The sequence below is a fragment of the Falco punctatus genome (genome assembly GCF_963210335.1).
Source record: "Falco punctatus genome assembly, chromosome: 20".
Lineage (NCBI taxonomy): Eukaryota > Metazoa > Chordata > Aves > Falconiformes > Falconidae > Falco > Falco punctatus.
The window spans coordinates 1,328,331-1,350,954 of NC_137600.1; the positions used below are offsets into that span (position 1 = coordinate 1,328,331).

The window sequence follows — 22,624 nt, forward strand, 5'->3', positions numbered from 1 at the left end:
GGTCTCTGTGGTGCTGGGGAAGGGGAGGAGGAAACAGGCGCGACCTCGAGGCTCAAAAAAACTTCTTTAGCAGAACTAATTAAGGCAGAATTAACTCAGCGGGAGCGCTATGCCGGCGCCAGAGCGGACCTAAAACCCTCCAGCTCCTGGCGAAGCCAAGAGGGGGATAAACCAGCGCCCCGGTGGTCCCGTCCTCATCCGGCCCCCGGGGGAGCGCATCCCCCCTCCGTCGGGATGGCACCGAAAGGAAAAGCCGGAGCCTTTGGCCAGGAGCAGGGGGATTTATTGAGCGTGGGGCGGGAGGAGGAGGAAGTCCTGCCACGGGTTGTGGCGAAGGCGCCGGGATCATTCCCCTTTTTTCCCTGCCCAGTTCTCCGCTCTGGCACCGTGTGCCAACCCCACGGGGAATACAGAAAGTTCCGGAAGCTCTCAACAAGTTTCAGGACGTTGGTATTTCCAGAAGGCGATCTCGCCGTCGTCGCTGCAGGAGGCCAGCAGGCCCGGCTCCTTGGGGTTCCAGGCCACGCAGTTGACGTCCTGCGAGTGGGCGCGGGGCACGTGAGCGGCCAGGCTGAAGGTGGGCTGCTGCGCCTGGGAGCACGCGCTCTCCTCGAACACCCGGATGGCGTCGTCGCCGCAGGCCGTCGCCAGCGCCCCAGTGAGGTGGCACCTGGAGAAGAGGGGGGACAGCGCCAGGCACGTCACCCACGTCGCCGGCGGGAGGAAAAGGGAGCCGGGGCGGCTCCGGTGCCACCGCGGGTGGCACCTCGTGGCGCTCGCCACCGGCACTCACCACGCCACGTCGTAGATGGTCCTGGGGTGGTACCCGGAGAGGTGGCAGACGCATTTCCAGGTGGGGTCGGTGCCGCTGCAGGCCACCCCTGCCAGCGAGAGCTCACACTGCCCTGCCCGCCCCCTCTTCCCCCCCGTGCCCGCCCGCCCCTTCTTTTGGCCCCCCCGTGCCCGCCCACCCCCTTCTCTTTGCCCCCCCCCTTTTGCCCCCCCCCTCTTTTGACCCCCCCCCTCTCTTTTGAGCCCCCCCCTCTCTTTTGAGCCCCCCCCTCTCTTTTGAGCCCCCCCCTCTCTTTTGAGCCCCCCCCTCTCTTTTGAGCCCCCCCCTCTTTTGAGCCCCCCCCCTCTTTTGAGCCCCCCCCTCTCTTTTGAGCCCCCCCTCCCCTCTCTCTCTTTTGAGCCCCCCCTCCCCTCTCTCTCTTTTGACGCCCCCTCCCCTCTCTCTCTTTTGACGCCCCCTCCCCTCTCTCTCTTTTGACGGCCCCTCCCCTCTCTCTCTTTTGACGCCCCCTCCCCTCTCTCTCTTTTGACGCCCCCTCCCCTCTCTCTCTTTTGACGCCCCCTCCCCTCTCTCTCTTTTGACGCCCCCTTCTCAGCAGGTCCCGAGCAGCCCCAAGCCCCCCGCGAGGGGCCAGCAGCCTCACCTTCCTCGTTGCCCGGCTTGTACTGGCGCCAGATGCGCACCGTCTTATCGTCGCTGCAGGAAGCCAAGCGCTCGCCGCTGCGGTCGAAGGCCACGCTCCACACCGTCGACTCGTGGCCCTCCAGCGTGGCGCAGCACACCCAGTCGTCCTCCTCCTCGTGGTACAGCTTCACCGTGTCATCGTAGCTGGCCGAGGCCAGGAGCTGAGGGGGGGCAGAGGGATGGAGCTGGAAGGGGACCCCAGGGCGCTGCTCGCGCTTTAGCCCTGATCCCAGCATGGGGGGGGGGGGGGGGAGGGGGGGTTTTGGGGGTCTTTCCCCGAAAGCGGCTCCGTACCTCCTGGGTGGGGTGCCACACCACGTGCTTGACGTCCTGCGTGTGGGAGTTGAGGACGCTGACGCACTCGTACTCCTCCTCCTCATCCACTGCAGGGAGAACGCTCGGGGTGAGGAGTGGGGAGTGGGGAGCTCCCCAGCTCAGCTGCAGCCCCCCCTCGGGGCCCCCTATTGCGTGTGTCCCCCTCCCCCTCCCAGCCCCCCCGCTCTCTCCTCACCTTCCCAGACCCAGACGCTCTTGTCGCGGCTGCAGGTGGCGAGCAGGGTGCCGGAGGGAGCCCAGGCCACCGACTTCACCTCGTTCTCGTGCCCCTCCAGCGTGGTGACGCACTGGGGAGGGAGAGGAGTGGGCTGGGGGGGGGGCGGGGGGCTATGGGGGTGCTGCTGGGGGTGGGGGAGGGTCTCACCTCAAAGCCGTCCTCTTGCTTCTTCCAGATGCAGGTGGTGGCATCGAAGCTGGCAGAGGCCAGGTAGGAGCCGCAGGGGGACCAGGCCACCCTGCGCACCGTGCGCTGGTGCCCATCGCTCAGCACCGCCCGGCAGGCCCAGCCCGACCCTGCGGGGGGGCAGGATGGTGCCCAGCTGGGACAGGCCCCGCCCAGAGACCCACCCACCCCTCACGGACCCTCTCCTCTGGCCCCACCCCCTTCCATCTTGCCCCTGTAGCCCCTCCCCCTCCTCTGCAGCCCCTACTTTCTCGCCCCCGTAGCCCTTCTCCCTCCCACACGCCCCCTTATTGCCCCTCTAGCCCCGCCCACATCACCACCCCCTTCCTCTAGCACCGCCTCCAGCCCCTCCTCCTCATTGCCACTCTAGTCCCACCTTTCTGTCTGGCCCCACCCACATCACCACCCCCTTCCTCTAGCACCGCCCCCAGCCCCTCCCCCCTCATTGCCCTTCTAGTCTCCCCTTTTGTCTAGCCCCGCCTCCTCCCCACCACGTGCCTGTAGCCCCGCCCCCTCACGCTACCCCCACCCTCCCCGGTTCTTCTGCCCCTGCCCCTCCTTTATTCCCCCCCCCCAGCCCCTCCCTTACTGCCCCTCTAGCCTCACCCCCAGCCCCTCCTTTCTGGCCCCTGTAGCCCCTCCCCCCTCCCCACCACTTTCCTCTAGCCCCACCCCCCCACCTGTAGCCCCGCCCCCTCACACTGCCCCCACCCCACTGGTTTTTCTGCCCCTCCTTTATTCCCCCCACCCCTCCATTTTTGCTCCTCTAGCCCCTCCCCCGGCCCCCTTGTTGCCCCACTAGCCCCGGCCCTCTCCCCACCCCCTCCCACTAGCCCCGCCCCTAGCCCCTCCTTTCTGGCCCCTGTAGCCCCTCCCCACCACGTTCCTCCAGCCCCGCCCCCTCACACTGCCCCCACCCCCCCGGTTTTTCTGCCCCTGCTTTATTCCCCCCGCGCCTCCATTCTTGCCCCTCTAGCCCCGGCCCCCTCCCCACCCCCTCCCTCTAGCCCCGCCCCCCGCCCCTCCTTTCTGGCCCCTGTAGCCCCTCCCCACCACGTTCCTCCAGCCCCTCCCCCTGCCTGTAGCCCCGCCCCCCCACACTGCCGCCCCTCCTTTGTCCCCCGGCCGCCCACCTTCCCGGCCCCAGAGGCGGATGACGCGGTCCCCGCCGCAGGAGGCCAGCAGCCCCCCGCCGGGGCTCCAGGCCAGGAACCAGCAGCGCGAGTCGGGATGCGCCGCGCCCCGCCACAGCAGCTCCAGCGCCTCCTTCATGGCGCCGCGGGCCCGTGACGTCAGCGCGCCGGAAGCGGAAGCGCCGCCCACCGGAAGCGGGGCGGTGGTGGAGGGGCGCCCGGGCGGAGCCGCGGTCGCTGGGCCCGCAGCGCGGCGGGGGGCCGCCATGTACACCCCGGGGGGGCCGGGGCTGCCCGGCGGGCGGCGGCGGCGGGGGGCGGCGGGCGGCGGGCTGCCGAAGCAGCCGGAGCGCAGCCTGGCCTCGGCGCTGCCCGGGGCGCTCTCCATCACGGCGCTCTGCACGGCGCTGGCCGAGCCCGCCTGGCTGCGCATCCACGGCGGCACCTGCGCCCGCCAGGAGCTGGGCGTCGCCGATGTCCTGGGCTACGTCGACCCCGAGCTGCTCCGAGGTGAGGCCGGGCCGGGCGGCACCCCCCGCTCCGGTCCCACCCGCTGCCCGGGGGGGCCTCGGGGGGCTTCGGGCCTGCCCGAGCGCTGCAGGCCGCAGGGCTGGGCCGCGGCCGCCCCCCGCCCCTCTCAGCGGGGCTGCCGGCGGGGCCACTAGGGCTGCCATCGGGACCGCTAGCAGAGCTGTCGGGGCCACCGACAGGGCCAGTAAGGTCCCCGGCAGAGGCGGTAGGGCCACCAGCAGGGGCAGCGGGGCCACCAGCAGAGGCAGTGGGACCACCAGCAGGGCCACCGACAGGGCTAGCAGGGCCATTGGGGCCATCCGCAGAGCCAGCGGGGCCCCCAGGGCCACCAGCGGGGCCACCAGCAGAGCCTTCCACCTTCCCACAGCACGAAGCGGGGGGGCTTTCCCCCCAGCAGGGCCCAGCACGAAGCGGGGGGGCTTTCCCCCCAGCAGGGCCCGCTGCCCCGCCGTGCCAGCTCACCCCCAGCCTCAGCACCAAATGTGTGTTCAGCGTTACCGGCAGCCAGACGGGCCTCACCCCCTGCCTGTGCCCTTCTAGTGCCATTAAACCCCCTTGAAAGGAAACTGGCACAAACCCACAGCTCCCCACTGGTTTTTTTTGAGCTAGCAGGTGACCGAGGCCTTGCCACGGGATTTGTGTGTCGCCGCGTTGTGTTGTGGTTGGTTTTTTTTCGTAACCTAAAACAAGAAGTTGATGCCGACAGAGCTTTCAAACGCGCCGTCCTGGTGGCAGAACGCAGCGGGTGACCGCCTGGTGCAGGGAGCCGGCGCTTCTGGTTGTTGTCACCATGATGAGCACGGTGGCACGAGGAAAGCCCGCCGCCCCCACCAGCTTTTTGCGGTGTTAGTCACCCCCCGGCATGGCTGGAGCTGGAGATACACGCCAACAACTCATTTCCAGCCACGCAGCGTGCTGGCACGTTCATTAGCCCTTTTTTATGTGGCATTAAAACACCCGGCTTTATTTATTACCTTTTCTCGTGGTGCGGGAGGCCATTGCGGCCCCTTCCCCCCCTCCCTAACCCCATGCCTCCCTAGAGGGAGTTGTGGAAGCCATGGGGGGTGTCTTTGAACCTCCGGATACCCCCAGCACCGGGACCGGTGATGCAGGGGCAGAGCCTGCACACGCTTAAATTCAGGGTTCCATCCTCTTGTTCGTTAATTAAAAGACTTCCTAGTAACGCCCCCGGCTCCGCTTTAACTAAGGAAGCCGTGCACCCTGCTTTGTTATCTCGGCTGCTTCGGTTGTCGGGGGTGTTTCTTTAGCTTTATAATTTCCGTGGCGATAATAGATTACAATGTGAAAGACGTGACTAGGCCAACTGCTGCCGTAGAGAGGAAGTTCGTTTTCTAGGGCCTAATTAAAAGCGCCCCGCTGTGCTGCGGTTTCTGTCGAGAGCTGGGTTTGTAAATCTCAAAGGAGAACGCTGGGCAGGATTGGAGCAGCGGGTACTGCGATTCGGGTGGAAAAAGAGGAGTTTTCTGGTGCTCAGCACCTGCCTCTTTTCCTCTCCTCGCAGACTACTGCATGAACCCGCAGACGATTCTGCTGCTCCGGGTCATTGCTGCCTTCTGCTTCCTGGGAATCATCTGCAGCCTCTCGGCTTTCCTCCTGGATGTCTTTGGACCCAAGCACCCGGCGTTAAAGATCACTCGCCGCTACGCTTTTGCTCACATCCTCACAGGTAAATCCCCACCGGCACGGGAGGAAAGCCCTGGGTTTCTTTCTTCCGTCTCCAACCCTCGAGGGGACAGAAAAAAAGTCCCTGAAAGGTTTATTTCAGCCTTTAGTTCGGAGCTGTGGTGCCCGTTCTGCTTGCAGAACTGCTCCTCTGTGGCATTTCGGGTCTGAAGGGCAACGGAAGCCTCACGTAGCTGAAAAAAATCGTTAAATCCTGGGTGGGGAAGAGGTCTAGGATGAATATTAAGTGTATAACGATGGGTCTTATATTTCAAAGAGATCCCGTAGTGCCTTTCCGGGGAAGAAGGTCATCTTTCCTGGCTCGTCAGGTCCAAGGAGCTTTAATATCCCTTATCCCTGACAGCATGACCCATGTCAGACCTGAGCAGCTCAGGGAGAGGCTGAGCTGACAGCCTGCCCAAAACACCGATTTATCCTTGCTGCTCCTTCTAGGTTGCAAAAAAAAAAAAAAAAAAAACGCCTTTCCAAACCTTTCAGCTCTGGTTTGCGTGGCCAGTGGCCCCGCTTGGCTGGGTTTGTTCTCTGCCTGTGATCCTCCACCGCCTTTTTCCCTCTCCTGGGCTGGATTTGGGGTGTCCGTTGCCCCCTTTCCCCACAGGCTCTCACGCTTTGCTTCTTAAACCGCTGGCAAGCTGGGCTCGGTGTCCCTTTGCCAGCTCAGCCGTGAAACGAACTTGCTGATTGATTTTTTTTTTTTTTTTTTTTTTTGGTGTGCTGGCTGCTGAGCATCTCTCCCGGTTTCTCTCTCAGTCCTGCAGTGCGCCACCGTCATTGGATTCTGCTACTGGGCCTCGGAGCTGATCCTCGCCCAACAGCAGCAGCACAAGAAGTACCACGGTTCCCAAGTCTACGTCACCTTCGCCGTCAGCTTCTACCTGGTGGCGGGCGCCGGCGGAGCCTCCATCCTTGCCACCGCCGCCAACCTGCTGCGTCACTACCCCACCGAGGAAGAGGAGCAAGCCCTGGAGCTCCTGTCCGAGATGGAGGAGAACGAACCTTATCCGGCCGAGTACGAAGTGATCAACCAATTCCAGCCGCCACCGGCGTACACCCCCTGATGCCGGCACCGGGACGCGGTCATCGCTTTCTCCCGCTCCCCAACTTGGCTTTCTTGGCACCTCCTTCACTCTTCCTGATCTCTCCTGCTCAGAGGAAAGAACTTTTCGGGTCAGATGATCAGCGTTTTCTTCCTAGCTCTTATTTTATTAACTACACAGCGTGATTTTTAACCCTGCACCGGCTTGTTTGGCCGAATTAACGATGGCGGCGGCTCCCACGCGGCTTCTCCCCGGCACGAGGGGCGGTGGGATCCGCTCTCCCCCGTTGGAGATCTCAGCCCCTCTGTGCCGGGAAGGAGAGAGAAATCACGCCGGATTCCCAGCCCGGCGTGCGGTGAACTCAGTCCCTCCTCCGCCGAGGCGTGCCCTACATCTGGCGAAAGGTGTGACGCACGCGCGTTTGTATATATTGATGTATATATATAGGGGAAACGCCTGCCGCAGCGCACTGGTGGGGGAGGAGCGGCAGCAGGAAGGTAGAGCGACCCCCCCCCCCAGCCGCCCTCTCGGCTCCGTTTTTCCATCTGGCGCAGACCACACGAGCATTTTGCACTTTATTCCCGGCTCGGGACGGGGGTTTGGGGACCGTCACCGCCGTCAAACCCCGGGCGAGGTTTCGGGGGAGCCCTTCTGACGCCGGCAGCGGTTTGGGGGGGAGCTCTGTCCCCCCTGCTGTGGCGTCCAGCTCCTGTTGGCATCTCGGTGAGCGAATCCTCAGGATTTTTAACCAAGATGGAACCAGACCTTGGGACAGCGACAGCTCCCGGGAAGCAGGTTGACCAAGTGCTGGAAAATCGGCGTCTGCTGTAGCTTTTATGCAAGTCCCCGAGCTCCACGCCGAACTGACTCCCCTGCTTCTTGCCCCCACTTTTAATCTCGGTGTTTTTCTGTCCCGTTTTTAGTTTATTCCCCCCTTTCCCTCCACAAGCCCCAAGAGGACCTGGAGGAGCACAGCGCTTCCCTGGACGGGGCCGGAGAGCCGGACCTGCAGCCGAGCCGGGAGGAGGGAGCTGGCAGGGACAGAGCACGGCTTTTTGAGCTTTTTAAAATAAACCGAATCAGAAAAAAAAAAAAACCCAAACAGGTGGGGCCGCAGCGCCAGGACGCCTGGCTCTGCGGCAGGTGCAGTCCTTTAGGGAAGGAATTTTAGGACAGGGATACTGCTCGTCGTAGGTTCCCAACCATTTTATCCCGATTTCCATGCTGTCTTGCCCAGCTCATCCCTTTTTCCCCACCCCCACCCCCCCGCACCCGCTATGCAAGCGCTTCGGCCGCTCTCCGGGGCTCGGGATCTGGCACCAAACTGGAAAACTCGGCCGCAGGGTGGGCACTGCCCGCACCCCACCCCCCACCCCCCCCAGGACGTGGCTGGGGGGCAAAACCAGCCCTGTGACACCCTCCCGGGGTTTGGCAGTTGGGGGGGGGGGGCGGAGGGTATTTTGGGGAGTTCTGCGGTTTTGGGGTGGCTCCTCTTCCTCCTCCACCCCGCGTGTGTGGCCGGCGCGGTGATCCGGCTGGGAGGGAGCTTGGATTTCCCCACCGGTGACTTATATGCGAGAGGAGGGGGCTCGAGTGTAAATATTCTGTGCATAAACACTGTATTTCTGTACAAAAACCCACCCGAAAAAGAGACAAATTGACGTCATTTCCAGACAAATGACGTCATCTCCCTCCTGCCGCTGGCCCGCCTGGCTCGAGGGAACCAGGGGGGAGGGGGGGGGCATGGGTTTGGGGCTCCCCCTGCCCTTCTCCAGTGGAAATAAAGGGGGTGCAAAGAGCCGTGTGTAGGAGCTGGTGCTTTGTTCTGAAAAGGGGGGGGCTCCCCCTTGCCATGTCCCCTGCACCCCAGTAACCCCCTGCCTGCACCCACCACCCTCTATAACCCCCCACCTTCACCCACAGCCTCCCCTGCCTGCACCCCCTGCCTTCCATAACCCCCCCTTGCCTGCACCCAGTGCACCCCGATAAACATCCCTGCCTGCACCCCCCACCCCCAGGACCCCCCCTGCCTGCACCCCCCACCCCCAGGACACCCTCCTGCCTGCACTCACTGCCCCCAGGGCACCCACTGTCCCCAGGACCCCCCCCCTCCGCCTGCACCCCCCGCCCCCAGGACCCCCCTTGCCTGCACTCACTGCCCCCAGAGCACCCACTGCCTCCAGGTCTCCCCCTGCCTGCACCCCCTGCCCTCTATAACCCCCCTGCCTGCACCCCCCGCCCCCAGGGCACCCCCATGCCTGCACTCACTGCCCCCAGGGCACCCACTGTCCCCAAGCCCCCCCTGCCTGCACCCCCCGCCCCCAGGACTCCCCCCCCCTGCATGCACCCACCGCCCCCAGGGCACCCACGGCCTCCAGGACCCCCCCCCTGCCTGCGCGCCCCGCCCCCCATAGACCCCCGTGAGCCCCCTGCTCGTCCCACGCCCGCACCCTCCACGCCCCCGGCCCCGCCTCCCCGCGCCGGCCCCGCCCACTGCCGCCGCGGCCCCGCCCCTCGCCCCCGGCGCCCCGCACGCCCTTGCCCACCCTCCCCGGCGTGCGCGGGGGAAGGAGGGGGCGGGCACTCCCCCGCCGCCAGCCAATGACCTCCCAGAGGCCGGAGCCGCCAGCCAATGGCCAGGCGGCGCGGCGCGATGACGTCCCCGGGAGGGCGACGCGGGGCGGCCCGCGGAGGCAGCGGCGGCATGTTGCAGCCGCGGCGGCCGCTCGTCGGCCTCGTTGCCCGCTGCGCCCGCGCCGCCCGCCTGGGTCCCCGCCCGCCCGGGCCCGCCGAGGGTCCCCCCGCTGCCGGCGGCCAGGCGGGGGGCGGCGCGGGGCGGCGGGGCCTGCTGGGCCTGCTGGCGCGGCAGTGCAGCTGCGTGACGGGGCAGCGGGCGCGGCGGGCCCGCCGGGCCTGGCACCGTGGGAGCGGCGGGGACGGGCCGGCCGAGAGGTCGAGGCGCGGCGGAGGAGGCGGCGGGGGAGCTTGGTGGTGGCGGCTGCTCCGGGCCCGCCCCGCTTTCGCCGCTACCGGCCGCCTCATGGCGACCCTGGCCGGCGTCTTCGTCTGGGACGGGCAGCGCATCGAGGAGGAGGAGCTGCAGCGGTGGGTGTCCGCCACGGGCCCCCACACCGGGACCCCCACCTTCCCCCCCGAATCGTCGGTGGCCCGGGGTCCCCGGCGCTTGACCCCTCTTCACCGCCCCCCAAAGTCTTGGTGGGCCGGGGTCCCCGGCACTTGGCCCCTTCCCCTGCCCCCCCCCCCCCCCCGAATTCTTGGAGGCCCAGGGTCCCTGGTGCTTGGCCTCTTACCTCCCCCCCACCCCCACAAATTCTCGATGGCCCAGGGTCCCTGGCACTTGTGCCCCCCCCCCCCCCCCAAATCCCTTGAGGCCTGGGGTGCCCGTGCCGCGCTGTTTGGAGATGCCCCCCCATTTTTATGGGGTGGGGGGGTGTCCTCACAAACCTTTCCAGGCCTGGGGTTGCCACTCTGCAGGTTCTGCTCCGTACGCTGAGGTGGGGGTGCACCCCTCAACCCCCCCCCCCGCCGCAGGGTGCCTCCCCCAGTGCTCCTCTGGTCACTGACCTGGGAGTGTGTCCCCCAGCCCTTTTTTTGGGGTGCTGGGAGGGGGCAGTGCACTCTTCCTTCCCCAAATCCAGTCCCTGCGTGGGGTACCCCGCACAAATTCATCGGGGCCTTGGGGTACCCCCCTACCCCCCCCAAATTCTCTGCTTGGTGCCCCCTGCTCAGCTCCCTGCCCTCCCTAGGATCTGGGGGCGCACCCTCCACCCCCCAAATCCTGCCCCACCAGGGTGCCTGCCCCAGACCCTCCCTGCAGTGGTTTCAGGGTGACACCCCCCCAACCCCACCCCCCCCAACCCCTGGAGGTGCTACCTGGGGCTGTGGTGGGGGTCGCCCCTATGGCAAGGTGTGTGTGCCCCCCCCCCCATTTGCCCTGCTTCGTGGCTTTGCACCCCTTAACCAGCTGCTTCTGCCTGGGGGGGGGGGGGGGATGACGGGGGATGGTGCCCCCCGACCTGATGGTGACGGAAGGACCCACCGACCTTTTTGGGGTGGCGTGTGGCTGCTTTGAGGTGTAATTATCCCGGGTAACATGTGGCAAAGTGGGGGGTGAGTCAGGAGGGGGTAATTAGAACTTAATGAGAAGCTCGGGGGGTGTTTGGGGCGTCGTCGGGGTTCCCCTTCTCTTAAATTCCACGTCCAGGTGCCTTGTCGGGGCTGCCCTGTGGGTGTTAAATACTTGGTATTTCTTTAAGTAGCTTACCTAAGGCTTAATTAAATCTTAGAACTAATGAGGAACAACCTTCGCACCCCGATTTATGACACCTTCCAACATTCTAGAGATCCCCAGCCTTTGCGTGCAGCCAACGCTGGAAAAAAGGACCAAATCCTGGGTTTATTCCCGGAGGCGGAGCTGCTGATCTCCATCACATGGCCTTTGGGGTCCCAGCGCTGCGGATAAATCCTGCCTGATGTTTTCCAGCGGGCTCAGCAGGGCTTGGCTTAGGCCTGGGATTAAAAGCGGAGTAGGTCTCCTTCAAGGTTACTCCTTGGTGTTTTGAGCATCCTCACCTTAATTTCAGGGTTTCTCAAGCCCCATCCTCTCCCGCTTGGCTTCACCGGGACGTTTTGTTTTTCTTATTCCTCAATACTCTTTACTTTCTCCTTATTCTGTTTACTCTGTCACGGCTCGTTAGGCTTCAGGCTAATTGCGGGAGCGATAAAGTCCTCGGCAAAGTCTTCCCTCATCCTTACAAGGAGTTGTGGCCGTGGGAAATCTCGGCGTGCCAGAGCTGTGCTCTTCTCTCTTTGACAGCCGATGTATTTATGTGTTTGTTTTTGTTTTTTTTTTTTACAAGACGGGTGGGATTACGCCGAAATGACGGCGGAAAGAAATCAGCAGGGTAAAACTCTTCCCGGTGAGCTCAGCCGTGGCTTCACATCTGCCAGGGAGCTGTGCCTGCCTCTTCCCAGGGTTTAAAATAGCTCCCGGCTTTGGTATCGTCTTTCCCTTCCCCTCCCAGCTCTCCTCGTCCAACTCCGGGGGAGGCTCTTGGCGTGTTTTTTTTCTTGGTAACACCAAAATCCTCGCTCTGGCGGTGCCATCCCCACCATCTGGCGCGGTGGTTCGTAACCGTCACGTGAGGCGGGGGGGGGGGGGGTCAGAAATAGCCGAGGAGAGCTCCGTGCCGTGGCTGGTGTCACCTCCCGCCGTCCCCGGCGGTGGCATCAACGTGGCCGGGGCTGGACACCGGCCAGGGAAAGGGCTGGTGGTGTCCGCCCGTCCTTCAGCTGACGAAGGCGCCTCGTCCTCCGCGGGGGTGGTGGAGCCTCTGCTGGGGTGGGAGCTTTGCTGCCAGGCTGGGAGCTGCCACCTCCGGTCATGAGCTTCGTTTCGAAGTGAAAACGAGCAGGTGGGAGGATGCTCTCGCAGCGAGACCGCCGAAGCTCTCGCCGTTCGAACGCTGGGGGGGGGGGGGGAAGGGTTGATTTCCAGGTGTGGCCGTACTGTGCCCCTTTCTCGGGGTTTTGTTTCTCGTGGAGGGACGAGCCCGGGAGCAGCCTGGTGCGTCGCTGCGGATAAATCCCGTGGCCGTTTCCAGCTCCTCTCCGCTGAGGATGGAGGTGGCAAAGCAGGAGCACAGGGGATTTGCTCCCTGCCCTGGTTTTATCCCAGCCCATCCTGCTGCCCTCCGTGGAGCAGCTGGGCCGCAGGGATGGAGATGATCCAGTTTGGGAAGGTCTCCCAGTCCCGATTTCCCAGCTCCGTGCCCTCTGCTGCCCCATCCCAGTTGGCTAATCCAGCCCGTTTGGGTTTTGCCACGTGGGTGAGAGGAGCTGGTTCAGGGAGGGACGGAGCGAAGGCTGTCGTGACCAAACCAGAGGTGGGAAGGAGGGGCTGGGGGGGCGCAGGGGAGTGTTCGGGGGGGGTCACGCTGGAGCTGCGCCCCCCCCAAACCTGGGGAAAGGTGGGTTTGTGGGTCCCATTTGTCCAGCGGAGCTTTCAGACCCATCCCGGGGGGGCTGGGAACTTGGTGATTTCCAGGGACTGCGCGCATTAGTTCAGCCAGACCAGCAAGACCTGCCTTGCAGGTTACAAATCGGTGCTTTAATTCTGGCTGACGTTAATTACTTTGATATAATTAGTGTCTTCAGGCGCTGCCAGGAGGGCCGAAAGCGCTGCAGGCGGTGAGCCATCCTCCTCCCTTGAGGTGAAGGACTCCAGGTGCAGACAAACCGGCCGTTCCTCTCTGGTGGTTTGTTCTGGGGGGGCTGAAGCTGCGGCTCGAAGGGGTTTAGCTGGTGGGGAGAGGTTTACCTGGCCTCTTCTCCTCCCCTGTATTTTTGACACCCGGCATCTGAACCCAGTTCCAGTTTCTGAAGGTGAAGGGTGCCGAAACTGGGGGGGTTGGTGGTCTAGGGAGCCCCCCTCCCCCGCTCCTGTCTCCTTCCCTCTCGCGGGAGACGCCGCCGTTCCCATTTGCTGCCCTGGGAGCTCTGGCCGCGGGCAGCGATTTGCTTCTCGTCCCTTGGGCTCTCACACCCTCAAAGAGCCGGGGGGGGCACCCCCTCCTTCCCTCCCCGCTTCCTCTCACACCCCAAATCTCAATCCTGCGAACGACTCGGTGCCCTCAATCCCCAAATCCTCCTTTTTCCTTAAATCTATCGTATTTCCATCCCGCTCAGCTTCTGTTCGATTCAGCCAGGAAAACAAATCTTTATTTGCGAGCGTCCGGCGGCGACTGCTGCGGAGTCTTTTTGTTGTGTTTTTTGTTTTTTTGTTTTTTTTTTTTTTTTTCCCCCGGTTGTGGAAAAGCTGATATTTGCCAAGGATGAAGAGTGGATTGTCCACCAGATCCCACCGGGGTGGGGGGAGAAACACTCCCCATCCGTAGGAAGAACTTTCCCTGAGCAGCAGCCAGCGCAACGCCACCGCTACCATCCCGCGGGATTTTTCCCTTCTTCCGCAAGGAATGAGCCCTGCAGCCCATCCTGGTGCTGCTGGTGACGTTCCGCGGTGCTGTAAAGGCTTTGGGATTCCCCACCTGTGGCATTCCACCCCAGGCTGGGTTTCCACCCTGCAGGAGGGTGTGGGAAGCCCCCCCTGAACACACCGTGGTGGGATATTTTTTTTTTAGTATTATTTTTAATATATTTAAGCACGAGACCTTTAGGACAAAAGGAAAAGGTTGCAGGGGTGGGTTTTCCATGCCCAGGTTGCCCTTCCCATGACAGAATCCATCTATGTGAAGCCTGGATGGTGCCGGAAAGCTTTTTGCCGGTTCTGGGGGGCTCTGTAGCAGGACAATTCCAACGAGGTTTTGTTTTTTTTTTTTTTTTTTTTTGTCTTCCCCCAGCTCTGCGCAGGAGATGAAGCACATGGAGAACATATCCAGCCTGTTCCAGGCCAGCAGCCCGGGCGAGTATCAACGGTCGGAGCCCAAATCGGAGCGAGAGGCAGTCGCCGTCCCCGGGGAGCAGCCCTGGGAGATGATCATGGACAAGAAGCACTTTAAGCTTTGGCGGCGGCCGATTGAGGGCACCCACTTATACCAGTACCGAGGTAACTGGGCGCCCCGCATGCTGCCTGTAGCTCGGTTTTCGGGCGCCAAGTCCCTGGGGGTTGTGCCTCCTGCATCCCTGGATTTATAGGAAACCGGAAAAAGTGGGAATTGTCATCCTTTGCATCCCTTTCTGCATGCCCCGTGCCCCCTTCAGGGTGGTCCCAGCCCTGCCACCTGCCTTAGAAAATGCTTTTTGCTTTTAATCTGGCTGCGACGAGTTAAAAACGTGCTCGTGCCTGGGACTGAAACCTTTCTCTTTCCCGCAGTGTTTGGCTCGTACACGGATGTGACTCCCCGGCAGTTCTTCAACGTACAGGTGAGGCGGTGTGTGTTAGAACTGACATACAGCCCCTGCCGGAGGGGTGGGGGAGGGGAAGGGTGACTGTTCCCTTCCCTTTGTACCGTTTACACGACGGGGAGCCGATCCCAGCGTAGATCGGAGTTATTCCCAGCCCTGATGGGGGGGGTTTGCCGCCCGGTCCCGCTGGGAGTGAGGGATCTCGTGGGCTGGGAGCGCGGCGGGGTCCCGGTCCTTGCTCGCTCCCTGCCTGCCCTGCCAGCCCCTGCGCTTCCTCTTCTGGGGACTTTCAGAGTGTTTAATAATTTCCCGGTGGGTAAAACGCCTGACGGTGATGCAGCTTGTTTCCCCAGGGCGAGGAAAAGGGCTGGTTTACCTTCCTTTAACGCCGCCGTCGGACTTTTTGGTGACTCAGCCTCTCTTTCTTGCCAGCTGGACACTGAATATAGGAAGAAGTGGGACTCGCTGGTCATCAAACTGGACGTCATCGAGAGAGACCTGGCCACTGGATCGGAAGTGATTCACTGGGTCACTCATTTCCCGGTGAGTGGGTTCCTTTTTCCCACTAAAGTGATTCTCTTTAGCCCAGGCAAACGGCCGGCAGCGGGGCTGATGCCTGGTTTTTCCCTTCCCCAGTACCCGATGTACTCGCGGGACTACGTCTACGTTCGACGGTACAGTGTTGACAAGGAGAACAACCTGATGGTCCTGGTCTCCCGGTGGGTATTCCTGGTCTGACATCCCGCCGGCTTTCTGCCGTCTCCCATCCCGAAAACAAAAGTTGGGTATAAATTCCGTGAGGTTTTTTTTTCTTGAATCATCTCAAAACCTCAGGGATCCGTCTCGATGCTCTGGGCTGGAAACCGCCTTTCCACCGCCGAAAAGTCGGCAGATGCTCAGCGTAGCCCCCGCCCGGAGCTCACCGTGTGCTGCTCCCTTCTCTTCTCCCCTCCAGGGCAGTGGAGCATCCCAGTGTCCCTGAAGATCCCGAGTACGTGCGGGTTAGGACCTATGAATCCCAAATGGTCATCCGTCCCCACAAAACCTTTGACGAGGTACGTTTTGGGAATGGGCAGGGAACCAGGGCGCTCCTGTTCCTGCTCCCAGGGGGAACTGTTCCTTCTCTGGCCGCAATCCCAGTCCAGAGCTGGAAAAGAGGGATGAGTCTTCTCTTTGGGCCAAAAAAAAAAAAAAAAAAAAAAAAAAAAAAAAAAAAAAAAAAAAAAAAAAACAAAACAAACCACCAAACCTTCCAGGTGTGGCTCTGGAAGGATTTGTAGCTCTGTCCCGGTAGTTTGGGAGTTTTCCTGCAGGAGCGTGGTGCTCCTGGAGAGCCAAACACACCGCGTCGGAGCACCAGGCTCCTTCTAAAAAGCCTGGAGCTTCCCGAGTCTCATCCCTGGCGCTTGATGCTCTTAGAAAAAGTTGTCACGGGGTATCCGGAGCCTGAGGAGAGAGTGCTGGGTCAGCGGAGGGCTGGGGGAACGACACCTTCTCCTCCAAAAACGCTCCTGGGGTGCTTCCACTGGGTTTTTATGGGTGTGTGTCGCTTCCTCGCTTCAATCCGTGCCCTGCGGAGCCGGCAGCGCGATCCCCGCGGGATGCGACCGGCCCTGAAGGGAATTGGGGGGGGGGGGGGGGATGCGGCGGTTCCTCTGCCAGCTCAGGCTCACTCCCCTTCTCCTTTCCCAGAACGGTTTCGACTACTTGCTGACCTACAGCGACAACCCGCAGACCGTCTTCCCCCGCTACTGCGTCAGCTGGATGGTCTCGAGTGGTGAGTGAGCTTTGGCGGCTGGAATTCACCCCCTGGGGCAGAGATCCCCCCTCACCCTGGCTCCATGAGCCCCCCCGAGGCAGAGATCCCCCCCGCTCCTGGCTCCGTGAGCCCCCCCTGGGCAGAAATTCCCGGCTCCGTGAGCCCCCCCGGGGCAGAGATCCCCCCGCTCCCGGCTCCGTGAGCCCCCCCGGGGCAGAGATCCCCCCCGCTCCCGGCTCCGTGAGCCCCCCCGGGGCAGAGATCCCCCCCGCTCCCGGCTCCGTGAGCCCCCCCGGGGCAGAGATCCCCCCCGCTCCCGGCTCCGTGAGCCCCCCCGGGGCAGAGATCCCCCCCGCTCCCGGCTCCGTGAGCCCCCCCGGGGCAGAGATCCCCCCCGCTCCCGGCTCCGTGAGCCCCCCCGGGGCAGAGATCCCCCCCGCTCCCGGCTCCGTGAGCCCCCCCGGGGCAGAGATCCCCCCGGCTCCCGGCTCCGTGAGCCCCCCCGGGGCAGAGATTCCTGGTTCCATGAGCCCCCCCTGGGCAGAGATCCCCCTCCCCACTCCCGGCTCCGTGAGCCCCCCCCGGGGCAGAGATCCCCCCCTGCTCCCGGCTCCGTGAGCCCCCCCGGGGCAGAGATTCCCGGTTCCATGAGCCCCCCCGGGGCAGAGATTTCCCCTCCCCCCAGTTCCATGAGCCCTCCCAGGGCAGAGATTCCCGGTTCCATGAGCCCCCCCAGGACAGCGATTTTCCCCCCCCCCCCCCACTCCCGGCTCCGTGAGCCCCCCCGGGGCAGAGATTCCCCCTCCCCTCTCCCTCGGCTCCGTGAGCCCCCCAGGGGAGAGATTCTCCCCCCGCCCCAGCTTTGTGAGCCCCCCCGGGGGAGAGATTCCTGCCCCCCACCCTCCCTGTCTCCATGAGATCCCCCCCATCCTGGCTCCGTCAGCCCCCCAGGGTAGAAAACTCCCCCCCATCCCGGCTCTGTGAGCCCCCCGGGGGAGAGATTCCCCCCCCCCCTTGCTCTGCAGCGAGCCCAGTGCCTCTGTGGGGCAGAAAATAGACGGAGAAGCTTAAAGCCTGCGAGCTGGGGGGTTTGGGGGTGGTTTTTTGGATGCCTTTCTCATGGGGGGGGGGGGGGATTCCTGCCTGGATTCCTGGCCAGGAGGAGGAGGCGGGGGGGTGTCTGTGCATGAGGATGTTCCTTTTCTCATCTACCCCAGGCAGAAGGAAAAAAACCCCGCAGGATCCCCTCCCCCCCCCCTTTTTTTTTTTTTTTTTTTTTTTTTTTTTTTTTTTTTAATAAAACAAGCTGGGTTTTCCATCCGAAGCGCTTCTGCCCTCGAGTTCTTCCCTCTTACAGCGAGCAGGGGAGAAAATTCCTTCTGGTCCGGAGCTGCAGTGCCTGTGCCGAGGGGGAGGGGGTGGAAAAAAGTGGAGTTTAATGGATCTGGGCCACGCTGACACGCTGTCCCCCCTGCAGACCCCCCTCCCCATCCCCAAAAACGAACCTGGAAGACCCCCCGGGCACGCTTGGCATTGCGATACCCGCCACCTCCGTGCTCCCCTGGGCAGGGGAAGGATGGAGAGCGCTGCTTTCTTGTGGGATTGGGAGAAAAAGGGGCTCCCACCACCTTGTAACTCATTTTATTCATCGGGGCGAGGCGGAAAAACCCCGGCAGTGGCACCTTGCTGTGGGGTTTTGGTCTTTTTTTTTTTTTTTTTTTTTTTTTTTTTTTTTTAACTGTCACACGGCTCGTGGTAGAGGCTGCCGCCAGAAGCGGTGGAAATACGTTGGTTCGAGACACTCGAGCATCAGACCAACCGTTTTCTCTTGCACCTCCCAGCTTTACCAACCACCAAAACCTCTTTTCTTCCGCTGTGCCCGCCCCGCTGCGTCTAAAAAAGTGGCTAAAACTGGAGGGGGGCTGGTGGCCACCCTCGCTCCCCGCCTGCCGCAGAAGCCACGCGGCACAGGGGCCGCCTGCGTGTGCTCAAGGCTTGCTTTTTTTAAAAAAAAAAAATTTAAAAAAATATTTAAAAATGCTGGATGGTGGGCAAACGGTGACTCCAGGTGGGCCTGCAGAGCTGGTGTGGCCCTGCCCGGGGCCGAGGGGATAATTTTAAGCGTTAATTAGTGTCACGGGCTCACTCCCAGGTGATTTATGGCTGGTGGGAATTGGTGCCTGGCTCTGAGGTCCTTGCATCCCTCTTGCTGAACGGATCGTGGCGAATTAGGGGGTTGATTATTGTTTTAATTATATATATATATATGTATAAAAAAAAAATAAAGCACCCTAACAGTGAGGTTATAATAAGGAGGGCGATGGGAAGCGGCAGAAAAGCCCTTAATGCCAGCGAGGCTCTGGGATCCCCCTGGGATGACGGCAGAGCTGCGTTCTCGGGAGGCAAAAGGAAAATGAGGAGGAGAAAAATCCTTGGATTTTTCCAAAAAAAAACATTGGAGGGGGGAATGGAGCTGGAGGAAGGGGGTACGGAGCATCTCCGGAGCCTGGGGGATGCTCATCCCGCTTGCCCTTTGCTCGCCGCATCCCGTCCTGCTCACCCTCTACTCACCGCATCCTGTCCTGCTCACTCTTTACTCGCCGCATCCCGTCCTGCTCACCCTCTACTCACTGCATCCCGTCCCGCTCGCCCTTTGCTCACCGCATCTCGTCCCACTCGCCGCATCCCGTCCTGCTCGCCCTCTACTCACCGCATCCTGTCCTGCTCACTCTTTACTCGCCGCATCTCGTCCTGCTCGCTGCATCCCGTCCTGCTCGCCCTTTACTTGCCGCATCCCATCCCGCTCACTCTTTACTTGCTGCATCCCGTCCCACTTGCCCTTTACTCGCCGCATCCCGTCCTGCTCGCCCTCTACTCGCTGCATCCCATCCTGCTCACTCTTTACTCGCCGCATCCCGTCCCGCTCGCCCTTTGCTCACCGCATCTCGTCCCACTCGCCGCATCCCGTCCTGCTCGCCCTCTACTCACCGCATCCTGTCCTGCTCACTCTTTACTCGCCGCATCTCGTCCTGCTCGCTGCATCCCGTCCTGCTCGCCCTTTACTTGCCGCATCCCATCCCGCTCACTCTTTACTTGCTGCATCCCGTCCCACTTGCCCTTTACTCGCCGCATCCCGTCCTGCTCGCCCTCTACTCGCTGCATCCCATCCTGCTCACTCTTTACTCGCCGCATCTCGTCCCGCTCGCCGCATCCCGTCCCGCTCGCCCTTTACTCGCCGCATCCCGTCCCGCTCGCCCTTTACTCGCCGCATCCCGTCCCGCTCGCTCTTTACTCGCCGCATCTCGTCCCGCTCGCCGCATCCCGTCCCGCTCGCCCTTTACTCACCGCATCCCGTCCCGCTCGCTCTTTACTCGCCGCATCTCGTCCCGCTCGCCGCATCCCGTCCCGCTCGCCCTTTACTCGCCGCATCCCGTCCCGCTCGCCCTTTACTCGCCGCATCCCGTCCCGCTCGCTCTTTACTCGCCGCATCTCGTCCCGCTCGCCGCATCCCGTCCCGCTCACCCTTTACTCTCCGCATCCCGTCCCGCTCGCCGCATCCCGTCCTGCTCACCCTCTACTCACCGCATCCCGTCCTGCTCACTCTTTACTCACTGCATCCCGTCCCGCTCGCCCTTTGCTTGCCGCATCCCGTCCCGCTCGCCGCATCCCGTCCTGCTCGCTCTTTACTCGCCGCATCCCGTCCTGCTCGCTCTTTACTCGCCGCATCCCATCCCGCTCGCCCTTTACTCACCGTATCCCACTTCTCCCCCTGCCAGGTATGCCGGATTTCCTGGAAAAGCTGCACACGGCGGCCCTGAAAGCCAAAAAAATGGAAATCGAAGTGCGGGACTATATGTCTGCCAAGCCCCCGGAGAGCGGCGGCGGCAGCGAGGGGAAGGCGAGCGTGGCAGCGGCCGAGCACAAGAGCGATGGCACCCGCAGCCCTGCCCAGCTGGAATATGCCTGAGGAACCGAAATTCCGTTCCTCCGGTACCGGGATGAGACGCCGGGCTCCGGAGAGGGACCTGTGCCACCACGCCGGAGCTCTGCTGGGATTTTGCCCCCCCCCGGTGTCATCTCTAAAGCTCTGCTGCCCCCCGCGCCCCCGTCGCGTGCTCGTGGCCGGGCTGATGAAATCTCACCCCCTCTCCTTGGTTTTCCATCCCGGTAAATATTTTTTTCCTCCCCAACAGGGAAAAAAATCCCTAAAAACCAACCACTTCCCGCCGCCCCCCTCCCCCATCTTACCACGGAACGGACAGCCTCCCCCCGGCCCCTCCCCCCAGCCTCCCCCCGCATCCCTTTTGGACTCTGGACCCCCGATATTTTCGGGTCTCGCTGGATGAGGATGCTCCACGGCACCATCCTGGGGTGGCATCCCCCACCCCCCACCAACCCCCAGCCACAAAAGACCCTTCAGCCAGCGAGGCGGCGGGGGGGGGGGGGGGGGGCTGGGGATCGGCGTGACTGGAGCGTGGGTGGTCTGAACTGGTGAAACTGGGGAAAAATGCTATTTTGGGGTGGGTTTAGCTGCTGGTTTGTTGTAGGGGGAGGGTAGAGCTTTGTGGGATGGGGGAGGGGGACACACACACACACACCTTTTTGCTGGTGCTAACCGGACCCCCGGGGCTGACATCCCCCCCGCCCCGGCTCGCGGCACCGGGGGGGGGTCGGGGAAAGCTGTAGGAGCAGCAAAATCCTAATAAATCATCTGTCGTAGCCACGGCTGCTGTGGCCAGTGCCCACGCGCCCCCTAATTAGCTTCCCTCGTTAACGAACCACGCTGGGGGCTGAGGGATGGGTCCCTCTCCTGGGTTGCCCCCACCCCCACCCCCCCTCCTACCCCCTTTAATCGCCACCTTGGGATAAATGGATTGTAAATATTAAGCAGAAATATTAATCCCCACCTTAGAACGAACTGATTGTAAATACTAAATAAAAATGTTAATCCTCACCTTGGAGTAAATACATTGTAAATATTAAATGTTAATATTAATCCTCACCTTAGAATAAGTATTATAAATATTAAATATTAATCTTCGCCTTAGAATAAATGTATAGATTAAATGTTAATCCCCCTTTAGAATGGACTTATTGTAAATACTAAATATAAATAGGAATCCTCCCCTTAGAATAAATGTATTGTAAATATTAAGTAAAAATATTAATCTTCACCTTAAAATAAATGTATAGATTAAATGTTAATCCCCACCTTAGAGTGAATTTATTGTAAATATTAAATACAAATATTAATCCCCACTTTGGAATGAACTTATTGTGAATACTAAATATAAATATGAATCCTCACCTTAGGATAAATGTAAATATTAAATAAAAATATTAATCGTCACCTTAGGATAAATGTAAATATTAAATAAAAATATTAATCCTCACCTTAGAATAAATGTATAGATTAAATATCGATCCCCACCTAAGAGTGAACTTACTGTAAATGCTAAATACAAATGTTAATCCCCACTTTAGAATGAACTTATTGTAAATACTAAATATAAACGCGAATCCTTCCCTTAGAATAAATATATTGCAAATATTAAATAAAAATATTAATCCTCACCTTCGAATAAATGTATATATTAAATATTGATTAGTGAACTTATTGTAAATATTAAATACAAATATTAATCCCCCCTTTAGAATGAACTTATTGTTAAATACTAAATATAAATGTTAATCCTCGCCTTAGAATAAATATATTGCAAATATTAAATATAAATATTAATCCTCACCTTCGAATAAGTGTATATGTTAAATATTGATTAGAGTGAACTTATTGTAAATATTAAATACAAATGTTAATTCCCCCTTTAGAATGAACTTATTGTAAATACTAAATATAGACGTGAATCCTCCCCTTAGAATAAATATATTGCAAATATTAAATATAAATATTAATCCTCCGTAGAATAAATGTATATGTTAAATATTGATCCCCACCTTAGAGTGAATTTAGTGTAAAGATTAGATAGAAATATTGATCCCCACCCTCGAATTTATCATAAATATAGATACTAATCCCCACCTTTGAATAAATTTATCATAAATATAGATATTAATCCCACCTTCAAATAGATTTATCATAAATTTATCCCTGGATTGGTACCCGTAGCATCCCGCAGTTGCTGCTGGGAAGCTGCCTTCCCCCCCAGTCCCTATTAGCATCGTTAATTAGCCCGTTAATGAGGATGAGCTCCAGGAGTGGGACCCACCTGCCCCCTATAAAGGATATTTTGGGGGGGGGGGGGTCCCCTCACTCTGGGGTTTGGTGCCATGGCTGCTGGTGGGTGAGGGGAGAGCCCCCGGGGGGGGAGGGGGGCTTTTGGGGAGGTGGGGGGTGTAAAT

General features: G+C 60.6%; 3 protein-coding genes across 3 annotated transcripts; 2 read left to right on the forward strand and 1 right to left on the reverse strand.

Moving 5' to 3' along the window:
• Positions 1–261: 261 nt before the first annotated feature.
• Positions 262–3,859, reverse strand: CIAO1 (cytosolic iron-sulfur assembly component 1). Its single transcript, XM_080370379.1, has 7 exons — positions 3,350–3,859; positions 2,178–2,326; positions 1,989–2,100; positions 1,772–1,860; positions 1,437–1,638; positions 794–881; positions 262–670 (listed from the first exon to the last, which is right to left on the reverse strand). The coding sequence occupies exons 1-7, from the start codon at positions 3,780–3,782 to the stop codon at positions 430–432; spliced, it is 1,314 nt and encodes a 437-aa protein (XP_080226505.1). The 5' UTR covers positions 3,783–3,859; the 3' UTR covers positions 262–429.
• A 1,078-nt stretch (positions 3,860–4,937) lies between these two features.
• Positions 4,938–6,642, forward strand: TMEM127 (transmembrane protein 127; the record flags this gene model as incomplete). Its single annotated transcript, XM_080370359.1, has 3 exons — positions 4,938–4,983; positions 5,403–5,567; positions 6,335–6,642. 3 exons carry the CDS (start codon positions 4,938–4,940, stop codon positions 6,640–6,642), a joined length of 519 nt encoding a protein of 172 aa, XP_080226485.1.
• A 2,617-nt stretch (positions 6,643–9,259) lies between these two features.
• Positions 9,260–21,009, forward strand: STARD7 (StAR related lipid transfer domain containing 7). Its single transcript, XM_080370091.1, has 8 exons — positions 9,260–9,726; positions 14,001–14,206; positions 14,474–14,523; positions 14,938–15,048; positions 15,142–15,224; positions 15,461–15,560; positions 16,198–16,282; positions 20,041–21,009. Exons 1-8 carry the CDS (start codon positions 9,275–9,277, stop codon positions 20,229–20,231), a joined length of 1,278 nt encoding a protein of 425 aa, XP_080226217.1. The 5' UTR covers positions 9,260–9,274; the 3' UTR covers positions 20,232–21,009.
• The last annotated feature ends 1,615 nt before the right edge of the window (positions 21,010–22,624 follow it).

What these genes read in the sequence shown, in the direction of transcription:
- CIAO1 (XM_080370379.1), bottom strand. Translation starts at nt 3,782, where the DNA reads ATGCGCAGCCAGGCGGGCTCGGCCAGCGCCGTGCAGAGCGCCGTGATG. An exon ending in TGTGGCACCCCACCCAGGAG is followed by an intron (nt 1,639 to 1,771) that starts GTACGGAGCCGC and finishes GCCCCCCCTCAG; the next exon opens with CTCCTGGCCTCGGCCAGCTA. An exon ending in ACCATCTACGACGTGGCGTG is followed by an intron (nt 671 to 793) that starts GTGAGTGCCGGT and finishes CCTCTTCTCCAG; the next exon opens with GTGCCACCTCACTGGGGCGC.
- STARD7 (XM_080370091.1), top strand. Translation starts at nt 9,275, where the DNA reads ATGACGTCCCCGGGAGGGCGACGCGGGGCGGCCCGCGGAGGCAGCGGC. An exon ending in GAGGAGGAGGAGCTGCAGCG is followed by an intron (nt 9,727 to 14,000) that starts GTGGGTGTCCGC and finishes GTCTTCCCCCAG; the next exon opens with CTCTGCGCAGGAGATGAAGC. An exon ending in GGCAGTTCTTCAACGTACAG is followed by an intron (nt 14,524 to 14,937) that starts GTGAGGCGGTGT and finishes CTTTCTTGCCAG; the next exon opens with CTGGACACTGAATATAGGAA.